Genomic DNA, 21,564 nt, shown 5'->3' with positions numbered 1-21,564 from the left:
CCGAACCGAAGTATTCGTGCAGCTTAATTTATATAAAAATAGATTTATATACTTATATATTAATTATTTTTATATTTAACGTATATAAAACATCAAGAATTATAATTTTAAATTGGTTTAAATACTTGAAATATATATAGATAGTCAAAAACAAATATCTGAAATAGTTAAAGTATACTCAAATCACCAAAAAATACTTAAAATAATTATTGATTTCGTATCCAAAATTTTAAATCAAACCAATTGATATGTTAAGCTTAGGTATTCTTACATATGTTATTTAAATTTATAGGTAATATATTACTTTATTTATAAATTTTGAGAAATTAAAATATATTGTGATTTGAAACTTTAAAAATAATTTAAATAGGTTATCCAAACCCAAACCAAACCCGCAAAGATCCGAATCAAACTCAAACAAAAATTTAAAAACATCCTAATAGGAATGAAATCTTTGACCTCGAAAACCCGAAACGCAAACCGATCAGAACCAAACCCGTATGGATGTCTGAAAACCCATCCTTAGTCATTATTATATATGGTATAATTTCATCATATAATTAATCTTATTTTATATGTACCATCATATAAGTAATTATATAATTAATAGTATTTAATATGTATCATCATATAAATAATTACATATATTATATTTTAAAAACTTAATATGAAATATAAAACCCATAATTTGAGTTGGTATTTTAAATTGGGCTTTATATTGTATTTTTATTATATATATTGACAACATTCTTTTATAATGGACTTAATAACTTAAGCCCATTACTTTTTCTGTTTAATACTACTATTTTTGTTTCCAAACAATTTTTTTTTTAAAAGACTACAATCCATATTTCCAAACACACCAATTTTTTTTAATACTCTTATCCAAGTATCCAAACACACCGAAATTGTACTTCAGCTTTAATAAGATAGACTAGGTATTTTGCCCGCATTTGCTGGCATAATCTATTATCAATACTTATTATTTTATGTCTTATTAGTCTAAAAACAGCATAAAAGTTATTATTTATGTTTTCAAATGGTTAAATCAAACATCAAATTATTTGTATATGTTAAATAATTTTGTTATCAAAATATATATTTATTATTGTGTTAAATTTTTTAAAACGCTCATATTTTAAAAATAGTTTAGAAAATATCTTTATATAAATATTTTTTCTTGACTAATATTTAATTATATTTATTCTGTATCTTAATTTATTAAACTTTTTATAATAAAAATATTTTTCAGAAAGAAACACAATATATATAAGAATTATCTTATTTTAAAAATTTTGATTATTTTATTATATTATTTTAGAATTAATTATTTAATATTTAATATAACATAGAAATTTTATATGATTAGAGTAAAATTTGTTTTTAATTACATATAAAATTAATTAAGGGTATTGTTTAAATTAACAAATTAACGAATCAGTTAGAAACTAATAATAAATCAGTAAGATAGCTAAAAGTCTAAAACCTAATAAAAATATGAAAAATAAGAAAAACTAACTAAATTTAATATAACATATAAATTTAATATTATTAAAATAAATTTCGTTTTAATATATATATATATATATAAGATTCAGTCAGGGTATTTTTAAATTAATAAATTAGTGACTTAGATAAGAAAATAATAAACTAATGATTTAGTTAAAATCTAATAAAACATCACAAATAATCAAAATTGCCTAAAAGTGTTAGAACATGACAAAACTAATAATAAATTAGTAACCTAGTTAAAAGTCTAAAACCTAATAAAAATATGACAAATAAGAAAAACACAAATAAGAAAAATTAAGAAAATTGTAATATAATATATAAATTTAATATTATTAAAACAAATTTCGTTTTAATATATATAAGATTCAGTAAGGGCATTTTTTAAATTGATAAATTAGTGACTTAGCTAAAAAAAGAAAATCAATGATTTAGTTAAAACCTAATAAAAACATGACAAATAAGCAAAACTAGAACTTGACCCGTCCGACCGGGCAGGTATTTATTTTATGTTTTTAACTTTTTGTTTATATTAAATTATGTATTATAATATTTAAACATAAATTTAGATTAAAAATTAATATTTGAAATTATAATAAAAAATTAAAATTAAAAGTTTAATAAAATATTATGATATAAATTTTAAATTTCCTAATCAAAATAATATAGAGGAGGTGGATCATAATTCTTTTCAATTCCAAAATCTTATCATCCTTTAAAAACAAATAAAATATATTTATAAATACATAAAATATATAAACCTATTTGGAATTATAATTTCTATTAAAAATTGTTAAAATAATCTTGTATTGTTGTTGTTTATTTCTATAGCTTGACCCGATGACCTTATAAATATTTTTTCTGTATAAATATTTACTTTCACTTTAAATTTTTTCTTTGTTACGTAATTTTTGATATAAAATTTTAAAACATAAAAATTTCAATTATTACTTTGGAAATAATGATTTCATAATATAAGTCCAATTAGTTATAAATATTGGATTTGTTATCTAACCGCCAAAAAAAGAATGTGAAACCTTAATGTATATAATTATAGTTTGGGCTGTCAGATAAATATTTTGATTTGGGCTTAGGTAATATGTGATTAAATATGTATGGAATGTCAACTATATATAACTAGATGATAACCCGCGTCTTGCGCGGAATAAACTTTTTTTTTAAATATGTTGTATCTAAATATTTTAAATAATACATATTTCGTTATCAATAATTTTTTTACATTTGATTAGTGATGGCATGCGGGTAGATATCATTTGGTTTGGTTATTGCAAATTTGGTTCGAATCTTTATATGTTTGGTTTGGGGTAGGATTCAGATAATCCATTTAATTTTTTAAAAACTTAAAGTTCATATATACATTAAGTTTCTCAAAACATAAAAATAAAAATAATATGTTACATATAAATTTGAATAATGTATACCAAAATACTTAAACTTAACATAAAAATTGGTTTAACTTAAATATTTGGATAGAAATGAATATATATTTCCAGTATTTTGGTATTTTGAGTAATGTTTAGTTATTTGAAATATATAATTTTACTATTTTTATATATTTCTAAATATTTTGGACAATTTAAAAGCATCTTAAATATTTTGTATATTTCTTTTAGATATTTTTAAAATAATATATTTAAGTATATAAATCTGGTTCAAATATAATCGGATACCCAAAATATTTTGGTCTGGATCGGGTTCGGTTCTGTTTTTTTAGATACCAAAATTTTAAACATGTTCAGATATCTAACCAATTTGATTAAAGTTTTGTACTATTTTATGGATTTGATTTGGTTAGGTTATTTGGATTCAGATTTTTTCCCAACCATATATTTTTATTGTAACCAAATTTCAAACGAAAATGACGATGGTTCATACTGATTTTGGGTATGCAATAATTTTTAAACCAAAACACTTTCTATTATATACGTGATTTATTTAGTTAATCACTAAAAAATGTTCAAGGCCTAATAAAAACGATGGGCTGAACTGAAAAATGTTACCATTGATCACAAAATTTATAATGTGAGGCTTGTACCATTTTTAGTAATTTATAGTCGTTTAAAAAAATTTGAAATACAACATATAAGAAAAAATATAATTTTTTTATTATATGTTTAATGTGATTGTTTAATTTCTTTTAACAAATAAAATTAAACAAAAAGTATAGAAGATAAAAGAATTATTATCAAATCTTTATTACTCCCTCCGTTTCATTTTATTTGTCGTTCTAGACTTCGACACACGGATTAATAAAACATTTAAGTTTGTATATTTACTAGATAAAAACATCATTACCAATACATCAAACCAGATTTCAACCAATAGAAAAATAGCTTCGAATAAAAAGTCAATAAATTTTGCATTGAAATCATAAAATGACACTTATTTTGAAACAAAAATTTTGCTCTAAAACGACATATAATTCGAAACGGAAGGAGTATTCATAATCATTAATGGTGATATATATGTCAATCATATTAGGAAGTTCCGTAGCTTTTATTTAAGGAAATAATAGAGAAAATTCTTTTGTATATTAATAATTAATTTAATAGTTGTTTAATAAAAACTATAATATATGTGTAGATGGACCAACATATTTCTCTAATAATTATGAGAATAATTCTCATGATGACACGTGGCTACCAAACAATGTTGAAATGTTCTAGGATTAATATATAGGGGATGTGAATGTGAAACCTGAGAATATGCTTAAACAAAGGTGTAGAAGGCAAAATAACGTGTGATATAAATTGTTTCCAAAAAGTTTTGTTGTTAGCGAGAATTTAGGCAATTTCTTGGGATTATCAAAAAATCTTGCATTTATTGTGTGTCGACAATCAAAACTATACTAAGAGCATGCCTATTAGCGGTTTTTAGAGGGTTCATGAGCTTAAGTTCTTAGGGCCGGACAGGAAAAATTAAATCGAAAATGGGCAATTTTCGGTGACCCGAGTCTTACGCGTGATCCGCTCTTAGACGGGTTCAAGACACGTGTTTGTAAGGCACTGGCCCCGCGTTTTCGAGTTTACGCGAAGCATTGACCGAGACCATTCATTTTCTTTTGTTCTTCGATAGCTAGGGTTTCTTTCCTCCGAAAGGCGATTGAGAGGCGATTCTCGTGCGACGGCGAGTTTCGAAGCTGACTGCCCGGCTGGAGAAGGCTGGAAAGGTGATCAAGGAGGTGCCCATCCTCAATCAACAGATTGAGTCACTAGAGGTAATCTCTTCTCTCTTCATTGCATTGCTTTATTGTTTTGGTGTTTCATTAGTTTAGCGAAAATAACGTATTAACTCATTTTATTTTTCTTGTTTACATCAGGAACAGGTTAAAAGGCTCTCTGGCCAGGTGGATGTTCTCGCTGTGAAGGTCGCTGACTTGGAGATGGTCTGCTTGGATTGAAGGTAAGACTCAACTCAAAGTTTCTGTTTCTGTTTCTCTTCTCGATTGATGTTTCTGTTTTTTTTTTTTTTTAATATATTAACCGTATATAAATTTACTAGAAGTTTATACTACAAGTACAACTTTAAACTACAACTAGAACTAAAACTTTGAACTACAAGTAAAAGTAAAACTTTAAACTACAACTAGAACTACAAATTTAAACTACACAATATGATAATATTACTAATAATATTTATAAGTATTATACTTTATCAAAATAGTACGTTTTTATAATACTAGGTGATTTTCTCGTGTCTATGCATGAAATATAAATATCTATAAAGAAATATACTATAGTAACTGATTGATATCTACTTTTAATTTATAATTAATTTATAATTTGTATATAATTTATATTAGTAATATTATATTACTTTAATTAGAGATACGATTTTAGATAGGTTATATCTAGTCGGTTTTGTTGTTTTAACAGTTGATTTAGTTATCATTAAGATATATTGGATTGCATCTATTTCTTTGAATTTAACTATAATATTTTTATTATAAATATATTAAATTTTGATTAATTTTCTTATTTGCATTTAGTTTAGTTATTGTTTTAGATATGTAAATATATTTTAATAAGATTATGTGTAACTTAGCATATATTGTGCTTAGAATGAAGTAATAAATTTACAAAAGAACTAAACTGTAAGTGTGTAACAGTTGGTTAATATTTTATTTTTTTATTAATATTTTTTGATTCATTCTATAATTTACATTCATAAAATAAATAAATTTTATAATAAAATTATATATTCTTATTGTAGTTAAATCTATGATTTTATAATAAGTTGGATTAGTCGAGTCAGTCATTTTGTGAATATATTGAGTTACATATATTTTTCAAATTTAGAATAATATACAGTTATTTTTATTATAATTAAGTCAAATTAAATTATTTTTATATATCGCTTGAATGTGCATGTATTTTAATAATATTTATAAAATTATATGTCGATTTCAAAGATATATTAGACTGGCATTGTATAAAAACTAACTTTAGAGACAAACAAAATAACTGAGAGCGAAAATAATTTTACTCTAAACTACTGTAATTTTAAGCAAAAATTATTGACTTATTGTAATAGTTAAACTAGAATAGACATTGAGAGAAAATAAATAATTATATTTTACTAATGTAAGGTCAATAAATAGTTAAAAATTGTTGTGAGAAATTTATTAATGTCAATGATACTTTTAGTTAAAATAAATCTAACATTAACATATATTTGTACTATTAATTTATTCATTCGCCTGCACCCTAGTCATATTATATATACATATATTTTTGTTTTCATATTACAGCCGACAATTCTATCTTGTATTATGAGGATTCATGACTGATTATATCATCTAAGTCATCTTATTGGATCCACGCTCGACGGTATTCCTTGAGTCATGATGCATATCTCTTGTAAGCCTTCTTTGCATAATTTTGTTTTTGCTGTGATTCGAGACTCAAATATTCGGCTGTAAAAGCATTAATGAACTCTTAGTCAAACTAATGCACCAATGGTGTTTAATATAATATTTAGTTTATATTTATTTAATTTTTTATATATTATTAATTTAAGATTTAAATAAGAACACATATTTATAAACAATTTTCTAAAAAATATTATTTTATTAATTTGTATCATATTATAGTTTGGAGTTAAATAAATTTATTAGTCTGTACTGTTTATTAATTCACAGAGTTTCTAGATGGGTTAGGAAGAAGTGCTCAGATAAATCGTAAAATAGGGACTTCTCGGCTGATTAGTTATGGGACCAAATGACAATGGGCTCAGTTGCAGTTAAAGCTGCATGTTAACAAGATAAGCCCACGACGAGTTGGCACATTGCCTGTAAATCTGTAATTTCTCTTCATGTTAGAAAAGCACGCATGATCAATGGTGTCATGGTGATAGTCCTGATCATGACCTATATACATACGTCCAAATATTGGTGTTACTTGTAACATGTCAGAAAGATTTAAGAGAGGAGAACAAGTTAAGGAAATTGCAAGTTCCCATGAACTTTATGAAAGATGGAGAGTGGCAAACATTAGTGTTCTTTTGTGGAAGTTTATGTTATTCAGTTTTACAATTTTGCTAACACTAATTTTCTCACAGTTGTATCTATGACATAGCATTTGTTGTGTGATTTATCGCGTTCGGATACACATTCAAAATTCAACTAATCCTTAACGATACATGATGATGTGCTTACGTCTCTCTTCCGTAATCGCAACTCTTAATAACGTCACTATTAATTTTATGCCAATGGTTTGAGGGAAAAAGGTTAACATAATGGCAATCTTAAATATAAGGTGAAGGTAGTGTCAGTCTTAATCAGGGTATGAACTTAGAATTTTCTTTGAAATTAGCTAATTAAAAAACATGCGTAAAGTTCCTTTCTCTCTGAATGGCATGACCTCATTACTCATTAGTCATCAATCATCATAATGTACCTAAATCTTCTAGAGTCTTCTTCTATACTTGCCTATAACAAATCTTAGAATAAAATAACATGTGCTGCTGTTGTTGGAGAGATCTATGATGAAACACTTTGGTGATGATATTGATAGCTAAGAATTTTAAACGATAAAAATCCTAAAACGCGTCTTGATGTAGTTCACATTGCACATGTCACTCATGAAGACTTGACTCTCAGATCTTTCTAGGTGCTTGTGTTCACACTTCGCCACGCTCCGCTGAAGACGATTTTGATTATAATTTATATTTTGTAATTTAGCAGTGATTTACCGGTTCAGGAAAAACCAAAAATTGTTATTTGTCCTGTAATACAAATTGAGTATTGACTGGGTGGTGCGTAGTGAAATTGTAGGACCACGTTATATTTGCTTGTTTGGCAATTCTTGTACAAACCCTTTTTGTCATTTCTTCATCTCTTTATTTTTTGAACCGATGCTTAACTTCATCTCTTTTTTGTTTGTCTTTTTCAATGTTTACTTACATCGACTGTAAATTGTTTGATTAGACTAAATCGTGGACCAGTTGATTGGTCATAATTAAAGCACTAATCATAGACCACCAATAATGGAGCTGGAATTTGATTTCTAGTCATGTGAACGAATACCATTCCTTATGTGAAATCATATTCACGTTCAAATCCTGCCATTTTAATCCTGCCATTGGCATCGATGATCGATGTATGCATTTGTAAGATTGAAATGAAAAGAGGAGAGGATAGAAAATCAAATTAACAAATGAATACAATCAGGTTTAATTCAATTTAATGACTTATTTTGTTGTAGGTTATGATTATTTTGTAGAACTAATATAATACTACCTACAATGGATCTTTTTTTATTTTTATTTTAAATAAAATAACTCTATAGTATATTTAATATATTCCAATTATATCTATTTTATAGTTAAATAAAGTGATGACCAAAAAGTAAAATAAATTTATATGTTTATAGAATAAACTATTTTATTATATTATACAGTAAAAATAAAATAAAATTGGAGTATCTTGTCTTCAAACTATATTTTATAGTGAAAAAATATAGTGAAATTAAATATATTCTAAAACTATCTTCAATATATCACTTTATTTTTTTTAGAAAATAGATTAACTTTATAATTGAATTGAATTATATTTTAATGGTGTTTTATTTTAGAGTCAAAATAGATTGATTAACAAAAATTAAATGAATTACTTTATTCGCGGAGTGAAGTCATTTTCTACTCACGTATAGAGTAAAAAATAGAATAGAATTGAAACATATTTATTTTGAATTTTATTATATAGCAAAAAGTAAAGTGTGTAAGTAAAATGTGGTTGGAGATAATTTAATATCTTGTAAAGTTTTTATATATCTATTAGACTATATTTAAAATTTTAAACTCGATAGAAAATACTATTTCAAAAATAGATTTAATTTTAAATATTAACAAAAATGGAAACGTTTCAAAATATTCAAAAGGTCAAATATAATTTACTACTAGATTTTTGACCCGCACTTCTGTGCGGATATTTTTCTTCATTTTTTGGATATTATCACAAATGTTTTTGAATATATACTATATTTTATTGTTACATATTGCGTAAATCTATAATATTATTGTTTAAATTTCTTATTCGGTACTATTAATATATATCAATTTGTTTAATACATTTTACTTTGCTCTTATTTTTACTTATGAATATATTTTGAGTTATGTATAATAAATAACAATCTGAAATAATCAAATATAGAGAACCTCCTCCGAAATATATTTCTTTCTTTAATTTATACATCTTGCATATAATACATTTTAAAAAATATTTATATTATAGAAATACATATGTTTAAGATAATTTATATTTACATGTTCTGTTTAAAAAATATACTTTAACATATACTATCATTTTAGTATTTTCGGGATTTATAAGTTAAAATGATGTTTTGTTTAAATAATACTGAAAATTATTTTAGTAAATTTTATATACATATATAGTAACATCTATCATATCATTTTAGTAAATTTATTGATATAAGATATTTTGGATGTTATTATATTAAGTTTTTATTTAATTAAGATTTAAAAATATTAGATCACTTAAACTGTTAGAACATATATAGTTCGTTTTTCGTGGTGTATTTCAAAAGTTATTTTTTACTATCTATGATTTAATATTTTGTAAAATTTGAAACATTATCATTTTCAAGTTTTGAACATTTATTTTCAAAATTATATATTTTTCAATAACACTTTAGAAAATTACAAAAGTATGAGTTTGGAAGATTACATGAATTTTGATTTTTTACTACATTATTACATTATTTTATAAAAACAATGTTTGAACTTTTAGTATGTTTTCTATATTTGAACTTTTAACAATGTTTTCTAATTTTTTCTCAACAGATTTTGTTATAATTAAAATAAAATAAATTTAGAATTAAAATTTGATTTGTCATTAATATTTTAAATGAATTTTTAAAATTTTTAGTTTTCTAATAATATATTTTAAGTTATAAGTACGCTGCTCGGAATATTAGGAAGGATATTTTTAAAATTAAAAGGATTGTTAGAGATTTTTATTGTTAGCATGGCACGTTAATTAGTTAAGATTAGATGTATATATTCTTATTGAAGTTAGAATATTCTATCATATTAGATTATATGTATATAATTAATAGAAATATTAATAATTCGAATTACAAAATTGATATGAACTGAAATTTGGATTTATAATATTTGGCTTTATGTAATGTCAATGATGAACATGATCTAAAAACTATGTGATTGAAGCTTATATGCAGACAATATTGTATTGTTCATAGCGTTTCGTATGGTTAAAGTTGAATAAAATTTAAAACAATTTGATTTCTTTTTGTGAACAGGTAGTGATTGGAGAAGACACATAAATGATTATGTACATAAATACTGCAGAGACGATCATGTATCGTCACATGAAGTCTAATTGAAGTTATTGTATTATTGGATTATGTTACACAGAAAAAAAAATGTGGCTTGGTATGGGAGTTTTTTTTTAAAGAAAAACGGCTTTCTAAAAGCTTGGCATGGGAATTGGTTTAACTTAAACATAACCAATGGACTTTGTATTTTTATGTTGGTTTATATTAAGTTATAAGTTCTGCCTATATATCTCAGTAGCCAACCACATTTAAGTAGCCAAACAGTTACAATTCTAAAACAAATCCAAAATAAATGACAACTTCTAAATGGTAGATAAAAAATAGGACTGTAAATTAATAGAGTAGATCATACTATCTTCACTCAACTACTGTATAAAAAACATAAATCCATTTCAAATAGAAATCCTACAATCTAAGTGATCAAATATTCAAAGATTTTATTTATAGTCGAATCTAATTAATTTAAAACTTTTGGAAATTTTGTCAATATTAGAGTACATGAGTTGCATGCTAAATTTTTATCCGTATACTTTATATATTAAAGCACAGACCAGTTATCCACTAAAATTCTGACCATATCATTGTTTTATAAGAAAAAATATTGAAAAACTAAAGACAATCAATTGAATTTTTTTTCCTTTATCTCCTTTTTTTTTGCAATTTCAACTATCTAAAACTCCTCATTTTTTCTAAGAATTTTCATCCTTTCTCTTTATAATTTATCTTCTCTGAGATTTTTAAATATCGCGAATGTGAAACTTTTTAAATGATCAATAGTAAAAAACTTCTCAAACATTTGTCTATATTCTCATAGTTTCATAGAACCCTGCCAATTTATCAGCAACAAAGGTAACATAGTGTTAGTTTCAAAAAGAAAAAAAAAAGGTAACATAGTGTTTCTCTACTTATTTTATTTATAAATTGATCTTCGTATCTGTTTTGTGACATATCTGTTATGTAAATTCTGTTATTTATTTGCTACAGATGGATAAAATGCAGAATTTTAAAAATTAGTTCATTTCAATTTTTGTAGAAATATTTTAAAATAGTGACGACAAATCATATTTTCAAATACTGTCTCTTTTATGAAATACTTTGAAAATTAGTATTTGCATTTGTTGCAAATATTATTTTTTCTTTTGAAATCTCAAGTTTCTGTTTGCTACTTTAATAAAGAAAATAGAATATAAATGAAAGAAAAATAAAAGATAACCATTAAAAAAATATACATAGACTATTGGAGCTTGGTGGAAAATGAACGCATTTGAGAAAAATGGTGAAAGAATCTCAAATGTGATTGTACCATTTAAATAGGATATTCTTTTTTTCATGATTAAAGTTTGTCTCTCTCTTTATATTTTGTCTCAAAATATCAAAAACATTAAGTATAAATTTTCAATATTTTTTTATAATCCATTTAGCTTTATTTTTAATTTAAAATGTAGATCTATATTTTATGGAAAAATTGTTTACAAGGCAAAAACAAATAAAACTGAATGAATTAGATATAGTACTTTTAAGTATATTTAAATGTGTTATCTCAATTTCTAAATAAAAAATACCTGCAAACATATATCTATGTTAAAACATGAGAAATTTTATTTTACTGTTTACAATCTTTTTTGTTTAAGTGCAGAAATTCATAGGTTATCCATATTTTTAGAATATGTAATTAATAAAATTGAGATTTTATAGTCAAATCATTTTAAAACAGTCTTTTTGATCGTGAGTAGCACAGGAGAAACACTAGTGTTTTATAAGAATAAAATTTTGGGTGTTACCATGAAATTCCACCCTAGGATTGAGACTTTAGAGTTGATGTGATCTATAAGAATAAAATTTTGGGTGTTAACATGATGAAATTTCACCCAACACAAGAACCGTCATTAGATGTTGTTCTTTTTAAATTCTTGTTTTGGTTCCGAAACTCAATCATCGAGGGCCTTCTGATTTGGTTTGGTCTTTGGGGATCAGAGTAGCTAAAAGCTAAAGGTTAGATAGTGAAGAATAAACGGCTATGCGTGAGAGGCAAGTCATCGAGTTGTTGAAGTTTCCTGGTTTTTAGGAGTTTGAATAAGTCATTAAACTGAGTCAGTTTGTTGACATCAATGTAGGAGTCTGTTTCGAGTTTGTTAGTTGTGCTTTGATAATCTATTTAAGAGATCATTGTACGTTGTTTCTCAAAAAGCAATAAGAAATCATTCAGTTAAAAACTTGTGTTCTTATCTCTGAGACAACAAGTGGTATCAGAGCCTATTACGACTCTGGTGTGAGAAGAAGAAGATGGGAGATAAGGATTCATTGCTAAGCATTCCGAAGTTTGACGGAGACTACGAGTACTGGGCCATGTTGATGGAGAATCTGCTCAGATCCAAGGAGTGGTGGGAGCTCATTGAAACCGGGATCACAAGACCGGAGAGGAACGTGATTCTCACTAGTGTGCAGAGAACTGAGCTAGCAGAGAAGGAGCTGAAGGATCTCAAGGTGAAGAATTACTTGTTTGCGTCAATAGACAAGTCAATTCTTAAGACAATCATGAAGAAGGATACGGCCAAGGATCTATGGGATTCAATGAAGCAGAAGTACCAAGGGAACCAGAGGGTTCAAAGTGCTCAGTTACAGAGGCTAAGACGTGACTTTGAGGTGTTGGAGATGAAGGAAGGAGAAGCCATAGCAAAGTACTTCTCGAGAGTAATGCTTGTGGTGAATGACATGCGTAATCTTGGAGAAGAGATGGCTGACTCAAAGGTGGTAGAGAAGATTTTGAGAACGCTTGTTGAGAAGTTCACATATGTTGTGTGTGCGATTGAGGAATCCAACGACATAAAGGATCTTACGGTTGATGGATTGCAGAGCTCCTTAATGGTGCATGAGCAGAAGCTAATCAGACACGTAGGAGAAGAACATGCTCTGAAGATAGAGGGAAGATGGAAGTCTGATGGAAGTAGAGGTCGGGGAAGTGCCAACTTTAGAGGACGATGAGGCTATCAAGGCAGAGGAAGAGGAAGCTCAGGCTTCAATAAGAAGATGGTTGAATGCTACAAATGTCACAAGAAGGGGCACTACAAGTATGAGTGTCCAGACTGGGAGAAGAACGCCAATTATGCAGAGCTTGAAGAAGATGTGTTACTCATGGCACGTGTGGAGATAGTCCATGAAGAAGAAGAACACGTCTGGTTCCTTGACTCCGGTTGCAGTAACCACATGTGTGGAACCAGGAGCTGGTTTGGAGATCTTGATAGTAGCTTTCGTTCAAATGTGAAACTAGGAGATGACAGAAGAATGAAAGTTGAGGGAAGAGGAAATCTCAGTATGAGGATCAATGGAGTAGCACACACCATTACATCAGTCTACTTTGTGCCGGGTCTCAAGAACAACCTTCTGAGCGTGGGTCAACTGCAACAGAAGGGGCTGAGAATCATCATTGAGGATGATGTTTGTGAAATATGGCACAAACAACAGAGAAGGCTGCTGATGCATTCCACGATGAGCAAAAACCGCATGTTCATCGTTGTGGCAAAGATGAAACAAACAGATGAAGGAGAGAAGTGCTTCCAAGTCTCAGAAGGAAAGACAGAAGAGCTGTGGCACAAGAGACTTGGACATCTCAGTCACAAAGGAATGCAAGAGCTAGCAGAGAAGGAGATGGTACTGGGACTTACACCTTTCAAGATGAGTGAACGAAAGAGCTTGTGCGATGTGTGTATGAAGGGGAAACAAAATCGTGAAAGCATACCAAAGAAGAGTGTGTGGAAGCCAGAACGTGGCCTGCAACTAGTCCACACAGACATCTGTGGACCCATTACACCAGTATCATCAAGCAACAAGAGGTACATGATAAACTTCATTGATGATTACAGTCGGAAATGTTGGTCTTACTTTCTGGCAGAGAAGTCAGAAGCTCTGCAGACTTTCAAAATTTTCAAAGCCGCAGTAGAGAGAGCTTGGACATGCTTTGGTGTGCCTAAGGTCAGATCGAGGAGGAGAGTACAACTCTAAAGAGTTTGAAGCTTACTGCAAAGAGAAGGGTATCAAGAGGCAATTAACAACTGCGTACACACCACATCAAAATGGCATTGCAGAGAGGAAAAACAGAACAGTCATGAACATGACTAGGTGTATGCTTGTTGGTATCTCTGTACCAAGGGAGTTCTGGGCTGAAGCGGCTCAGTATGCTGTTCACATTCTAAACAGGAGTCCATCTAAGGCACTTGGAGACACGATACCAGAAGAACGATGGAGCGGTCACAAACCTTCAATCGCTCACATCAGAATCTTCGGCTGTATTGCTTATGCGATGGTACCTTATGAGAGAAGGATCAAGTTGGACGAGAAGAGCGTCAAGTGTGTCTTGCTGGGAGTAAGCAAGGAGTCAAAGGGTTATCGTCTCTACAACCCAGAGACAAAGAAGGTTATAATAAGCAAAGATGTGAAGTTTGATGAAGATCATGGTTGGGAATGAGAAGAAAATCAGAAAGAAGATGGCTATGTCTGGGAGAGACTAGTAGAGGAGACAGATGAAGAAGGTGAAGAAGAAGTAACTCAACCTGAAGAAGAAGTAAACACTGAGGAAGAGGTTACAGATACTCTGAGACAAGAAGAAGGCGAGCCTGAGCTGGGAGACACAAGCGGAACAGCTCAGAGAGAGTCTGGTGGGAGAAGAAAATCAGTACCTGTTTGGATGAAGGATTACGTGGGGCTCTTTGTTGAGGAAGAATAAGAAGAGTACGTTATGGTGGCTGCCCCCAGGAGATCCTGAGAACTTCAGAGAAGCAGTTCAAGACAAGAGATGGAGAGATGCAATGGAAACAGAGATAAAGTCCATTGAAGAAAATAATACATGGGAGCTGGTAGAACTGCCTATGGAAGCTAAAGTGATTGGAGTGAAATGGGTTTACAAGACAAAGTACAATGAGAAGGGAGAAGTAGACAAGTTCAAAGCGAGATTGGTGGCAAATGGTTATCACCAAAGAGAAGGTATTGACTTTCATGAAGTTTTTGCACCGGTTGCGAGGTGGGATACGATTCGTGTCATCTTGGCCACAGTAGCACGAAGAGGTTGGGTGCTGTTTCAGTTGGACGTGAAAAGCGCTTTCCTACACGGTGAGCTGAGAGAAGATGTCTATGTCGATCAACCAGAGGGGTTTGAAGATCAACAAGACACAAGAAGGGTTTACAAACTGAGGAAGGCACTCTACGGTTTGAAACAAGCCCTAGGGCTTGGTACACTCGCATTGAAGGTTACTTCTCAAGAGAGGGATTTGAGAAGTATTATTGTGAGCATATTCTGTTCGTGAAGAGGAGTGGAGCAGAGATCCTGATAGTAAGCTTGTATGTTGACGATCTGATTTACACTGGAAACTCAGCTGCATTACTAGAAGGGTTCAAGGAGTCAATGATGAAGGAGTTCTCAATGACAGACCTTTGGGCGAATGAGGTACTTCTTAGGCGTTGAAGTGATACAAGATCAAGATGGAATCTTCATCAATCAACACAAGTATGCTATGGATATCTTGAGAAGGTTTGGGATGGAGGACTGTAATCCAGTCAAGAATCCAATCGTTCCAGGGCAGAAGCTATCTAAGGAAGGTGAAGGTGAAGGTGCTGCAGTTGATCCGACAGTGTTCAAGCAGCTCATTGGAAGCCTCAGGTATCTCATTGTTACCAGACCCGATTTAACATACTCAGTGAATCTTGTGAGTAGATACATGGAAGAACCGAGGGAGATACATATGTTGGCGGCTAAGCGAATCCTAAGGTATGTGCAAGGCACTAGTGAGTATGGAATCCAGTACAAGAAGGGAGGAGAAGACGAATTGATTGGGTATACAGACAGTGACTATGCTGGAGATGTTGATGATAGAAGAAGCACGTCTGGTTACGTTTTCATGCTGAGTGGTGGAGCTGTTTCTTGGGCGTCCAAGAAGCAGCCCATAGTTACACTGTCGACAACGGAAGCTGAGTTTGTAGCTGATGCGTATGGAGCCTGTCAGGGAGTATGGCTCAGAAACATCTTAGAAGAGATTGGAGCTAAACAAGAAGAAGGAACTACCATGCTCTGCGACAACAGTTCAACCATCAAACTGTCAAAGAACTTGGTATTACATGGAAGAAGCAAGCACATACATGTCAGGTTTCACTTTCTGCGCGAGCTTGTGAACGACGGAATCATTCAACTTGAGTATTGTCCAAATTTGGAGCAGCTTTCGGATTTCATGACCAAGGCGGTGAAACGGGACACATTTGAGAAGTAGAGGAAGAGCTTGGGAGTTGGAGCTAAAGAAAGTTAAACTGGAAGGGAGGAGTTCCAGTTTAGGGAAAGATATGAAGAATAAACGGCTATGCGTGAGAGACAAGTCATCGAGTTGTTGAAGTTTCTTGGTTTTTAGGAGTTTGAATAAGTCATTAAACTGAGTCAGTTTATTGACGTCAATGTAGGAGTCTGTTTCGAGTTTGTTAGTTGTGCTTTGATGATCTATTTAAGAGATCATTGTACGTTGTTTCTCAAAAAGCAATAAGAAATCATTCAGTTAAAATTCTTATCTCTGAGACAACAGATAGAGCGTCATGAATACGATCCTCTTCCTTCCGCGTGAATTCAACCATGAACCGTTTGTGAAATTCTTTTTCTTTCTGTTTTTCCTCCTAATTTCATAAAAAAGTTGGGGTCCTTGGGAGGGGGAAAAAGAAAATACAAACTTATTTGGGTATATTTGTAATAAAATGAAATTATTAGGGTGAATAGTGCAAAGATGGAAAGAAAGAGAATGACTGATGTTGATAGGGTTAACATAGAGCAAAGAGACGGGTCCCGCAACACGTGGCCTGTGTGTCATTCATCTCTCTCTCTCGTCTTCTTGCATATATAAAGAGGAGAGAGCAGATTGGAGCAAAATAAAAATAGCAAATCTCTAAAACTGAATCGGATTCAGCAGAGCAGAGCAGCACACACTCTCACACATCTTGTAGAAGAAGATGGGGTTACAAGGTCAACTCTCCGATGTTTCATCAGATTCAATCCCTCTGATGCTCGTCGCTCTCCTCGCTACTCTTTTCAAACACGTTCGCTCCTTCTTTCTCCGCTTCTCAGCCTCTAATCCTCATATCACCGACGACGACGACCATGCTACTTCCGTTACTTCAGGACTCGTGAACCTTGTCGTGCTAGCCGACCAGCTCAAACTCAACAGACTCTTCTCCTACAGCTACGTTGACAACGCCGCATCAGACTGCATCGTGTGTTTGTCTACGCTAAAGACCGGAGAAGAAGTGAGGAAACTGGATTGTAGACACGTGTTCCACAAGCACTGTTTGGAAGGTTGGTTACAACATCTCAATTTCAGTTGCCCGCTTTGTAGATCTACGTTGCTTGCACATGGACATGGAGAAGGTGAACTGATCTCTCTTCACTCAGCAGTCACTGCTTCTCATTGAATTTTCTCTTTATGACACAAAAAAGAAAGGAAAGGAAAGAGAGAAGAAGAGTTTGAGGGGTGTGTTTTTGATCTCGTTGCTTTCTCCTCTTTTCTTTTGGGTAATTATTTCTTCAAAAAGGGGAATTCTCGAAATTCACTTCTTTATTTTCGTTTCTTTTTTTTTTTTGAGGAAATTTCGGACAGGTGGTGATGTAAATCTTTAGTATATGAGAAGTGTTTTTTGTGTTTAGATTTGTGTCTTGTTCAGATTTATAAAAATTTAAAGCTAATTTGTGACATTCCTGCATTTCAAATTATTTAGATATGACCTCAATCAGTCCTTTAATTAAACACACCAGCAACAGCATTTGCCATGTGACCCATGTCTATAGTTTTGCACTTATGTTCAATGCCATAGGGCCTTCCTTCTTAGAGTTTATCCCAAAAGTTTACCTTAGAGGCTTAGACTAAGCCAATCCCAACCCAATCAGCAGCTAATCCTGATTAAAATCTATTAACCAAAACACACAAGTCAACATAATAGCTAGCTCCTAGCTGAAACACAAAGTCTTATTCTTTACTTAGTAAGATCTCAGAAGATTTAAATTATATTATATAAGAGAAAAAACAAAAAATGGGAAATTTGCAAATCACATGCCTCCCTGTTTGAATCTGCTAAACGAGTTATTTTGTTGAGCTCAGATTCTGCAACTGATCTCATTTTAACAATAAAACTAGATCATGACCCGCTCGACCGAACGGGAATCAATTTTTTTTTACTAAATGTTATACATGCTCGCAATGTGTATTAATATAAAATTTTGATAAATAACAATGTGTATTAATGTGTTTAAATAAGCAATGTGTTTAATTACTAAATTTGATTTTTAAAATTTATGATAACGTAAAGTAGATTTTTTCTATATTATTTAAAATATATAGTGCTATATATTTTTGTATTTTCAACATTTATCATACAAAACTTACATTGGGGTATTATTTATATGAAAATATGTGTAACATAATATATATTTATATATTATATAAACATATGCACACCCGCACGGGTTTTATTTTTAAAATGTATTTTATATTGTTTAGTTTTATGTAGTATCGAGTTTGTATAATTCAATTTTATGTTTAAAGAACAATATCAAAACTGTATTTCGTATGTAAAATAACACTTTGCAAGCGCGAGTTGTGTCTTTTTATTGTAATACAAAATTTTATATAAAACTTATGTTTTTTGTACATTACGAAATTTAATTTTTTAAAATAATTATTACGTAATTTCAAAGTGAATTTTATCTCTAAAGTCTAATATATTTTGTGTGTAATGGTTCAAAGCATTTTCGATATATATTATATTTCAGTTTGGTTTGTTTTTAGTATTAATGTATAAATATAATACTATACAATATTACTATATTCTATACAATATATGAAGCTATGTGTTATTTGTTTTAGAAAGTAGATTAGGCCCAATGTAGTTATAAGAATAGTCATATCTTTATGTATGTGGCTATGACTTATCTACCTAATGTTATTCGTACTAATAAAATTAATATGGCCAATGAAAGTATACTGATCAATTTAAAATGAATTGTATATGGTAATTATAGAACGATTAATATTTTTAGTATTCTTAGTATATATCTTATTTAAATCGACATGTAATAAATGTAAAAATCATATATGGAATATGGACAAAAAGAAGAAATGTATTTAAGGAAATATATCAATGCAAAGTTAGACTATGGTACATATTATATATAAAGAATAAAACATTTAATTTAAATATATGAGGTCCACCTTTAAAAATCTATCTAGAAGAAGTTGTAATGTCCTGTTTTAATAAGATAGATGTCAATTATTGAATCACAACCGTTCAAAACCAGAAACGGGAAATGTCTGCATTTGTTTTCTACTTACAAAACGTGAGGTTTTTAATTTTGGAATAGTGGACGACTTGTGTGTAATGTAGTGCGCAAGTTGAATCCTACAGAATATTTCCGCACAAATGAAATCACAATCTTATACAATTACTTCTAGGTCTTTCTTCCTTTTTTCCAAATATAATTGCTTAAGCGTAGAAGAGTCTAATAATTGAATAGGATTTTGGAAAACAAACAAGAAAGGCTTTTGGCGAAACAATCTAAAAGACATGACTCGGTAGGAATTTGTAGTTTGCACGGACTATAACTTGAACAAACCACAAAGCAGCCGAGTATTCTTTTCTCTTTTGATAGTTGAGTATAGGTTTTGAATTTTGGAAGTAGTGGACTTATGTCTAATGTAGGAATAATGCGCAATTTGAAATTTAAAAATTAGAGTTCAAGTACATTTTTATAGGTTTTATAAAATCTAAAGATGGTCACTTATATTTGAAATCTGATTTTGAAATTTTCTTAAAAACAAATATATGCTTAGCAATGAGCGTGGTATATTTTTAATGAAAATATACATTAGTATAATATGGTATAATATTGTGTAGATAATTATAATTTCAAAAATTTATATTTGAAAGTTAAATTATTCAAAACTATATATATTATTAAAACTATATTATTTGTTGCTATATGAATTAATTAAAATTATGTATAATTATTTGTTGTAAAATTAGGTAGTTTGTAAATATTTATATTTAATAAAACTACAATAATACATGATGTATTTTGGTTTCTATATTTCATATTAAATTTTATTCCATTGTAAGAAAATATAAGAGATTTAAACTATACAGAAACAGTTCAAAAATAAATATAATTTTGCATTTGACCAAAATTTTGAAACCATATCTTCTTATAAATAATTAACATAAGCTTTCATTTTAATTTAATATATATATATATATATATATATATTGAATTTCTTTACGTATTTTTATTTTGCATTCACATTTATTCTAAATTCAAGATAATTACATTTTAAATGAGAAATAATTTATAAATTTATATAAATATAACATATGAAAATAAATATAGTTAACCCGCCATTTTAACTTCTTTTCCATTATTTATTATTTTATTTTAATATTTTATATATAAAACAAAATAACATTTTGTTAGTAATCGTTGAATTTTTCTTTATGATAATATTTGTGTATTAACTGATATTTCCTAAAATATAGGCAAATAAGCACGATTTTGGTACATTTTAAATTGCTGAAACTCATTAAATATATAACAGATAAATATCTTTCTTAAAATAAAATTCATCTGATATTCTGTTTAAATGATTATAAATTACAAAATAAAACATGTTAAACAAATGGTCTTATGATGACTTTTAAATAGTAGATAAAAAATCAGACTCTATTTTAATAGATTCGAAACTATATTGTAGTTTGAGGTCTATTTTATTAGTTTCATTTTTCAACGAGTTAGGATTAAAATTTTGAATAATGGAAATCTTTAATGTGAGGCTGGAATAGCTTAGTTTGTTAGAGTGTGTGGCTGTTAATCACAAGTTCGGATGTTCAACCCCTCATTCTAGCGCGTATTTTAGTTTTTGTTGCTTTCTAGGCCTATAAGATGATGATTGTTATTCTAAATTATCTTAGACTAGTTATAGACTATGTTTCTGATTATATATGTATGCTCTTGATATTAAAAAATACTAGGATAGTATCCGCGCTTTTAGGTCTACAAGATGATGATTTTTATTCTAAATTATCTTAGACTAGTTATAGACTATGTTTCTAATTATATATGTATGCTCTTGATATTAAAAAAAAATAATAGGAAAGTATCCGCTTTGGATGCGCAAAATTATTTTTGATTGTTTACTTATATATTTATACG

General features: G+C 29.3%; 2 protein-coding genes across 2 annotated transcripts; both read left to right on the top strand.

Moving 5' to 3' along the window:
* The first annotated feature begins 12,917 nt into the window (after positions 1 to 12,917).
* On the top strand, positions 12,918 to 13,328 carry LOC108832692 (uncharacterized). Its single transcript, XM_018606147.2, has one exon. It carries the CDS (start codon positions 12,918 to 12,920, stop codon positions 13,326 to 13,328), a length of 411 nt encoding a protein of 136 aa, XP_018461649.2.
* A 3,900-nt stretch (positions 13,329 to 17,228) lies between these two features.
* LOC108832693 (E3 ubiquitin-protein ligase RHA2B) lies at positions 17,229 to 18,060 on the top strand. The gene has a single exon (XM_018606148.2). The coding sequence runs from the start codon at positions 17,322 to 17,324 to the stop codon at positions 17,778 to 17,780; it is 459 nt and encodes a 152-aa protein (XP_018461650.1). The 5' UTR covers positions 17,229 to 17,321; the 3' UTR covers positions 17,781 to 18,060.
* The last annotated feature ends 3,504 nt before the right edge of the window (positions 18,061 to 21,564 follow it).

The sequence above is a fragment of the Raphanus sativus genome, chromosome 4 (assembly GCF_000801105.2).
Source record: "Raphanus sativus cultivar WK10039 chromosome 4, ASM80110v3, whole genome shotgun sequence".
NCBI classification, from domain to species: Eukaryota; Viridiplantae; Streptophyta; class Magnoliopsida; order Brassicales; family Brassicaceae; genus Raphanus; species Raphanus sativus.
The sequence above is the reverse complement of the archived record's forward strand: the minus strand, read 5'-3'. Positions and strand labels throughout refer to the sequence as shown.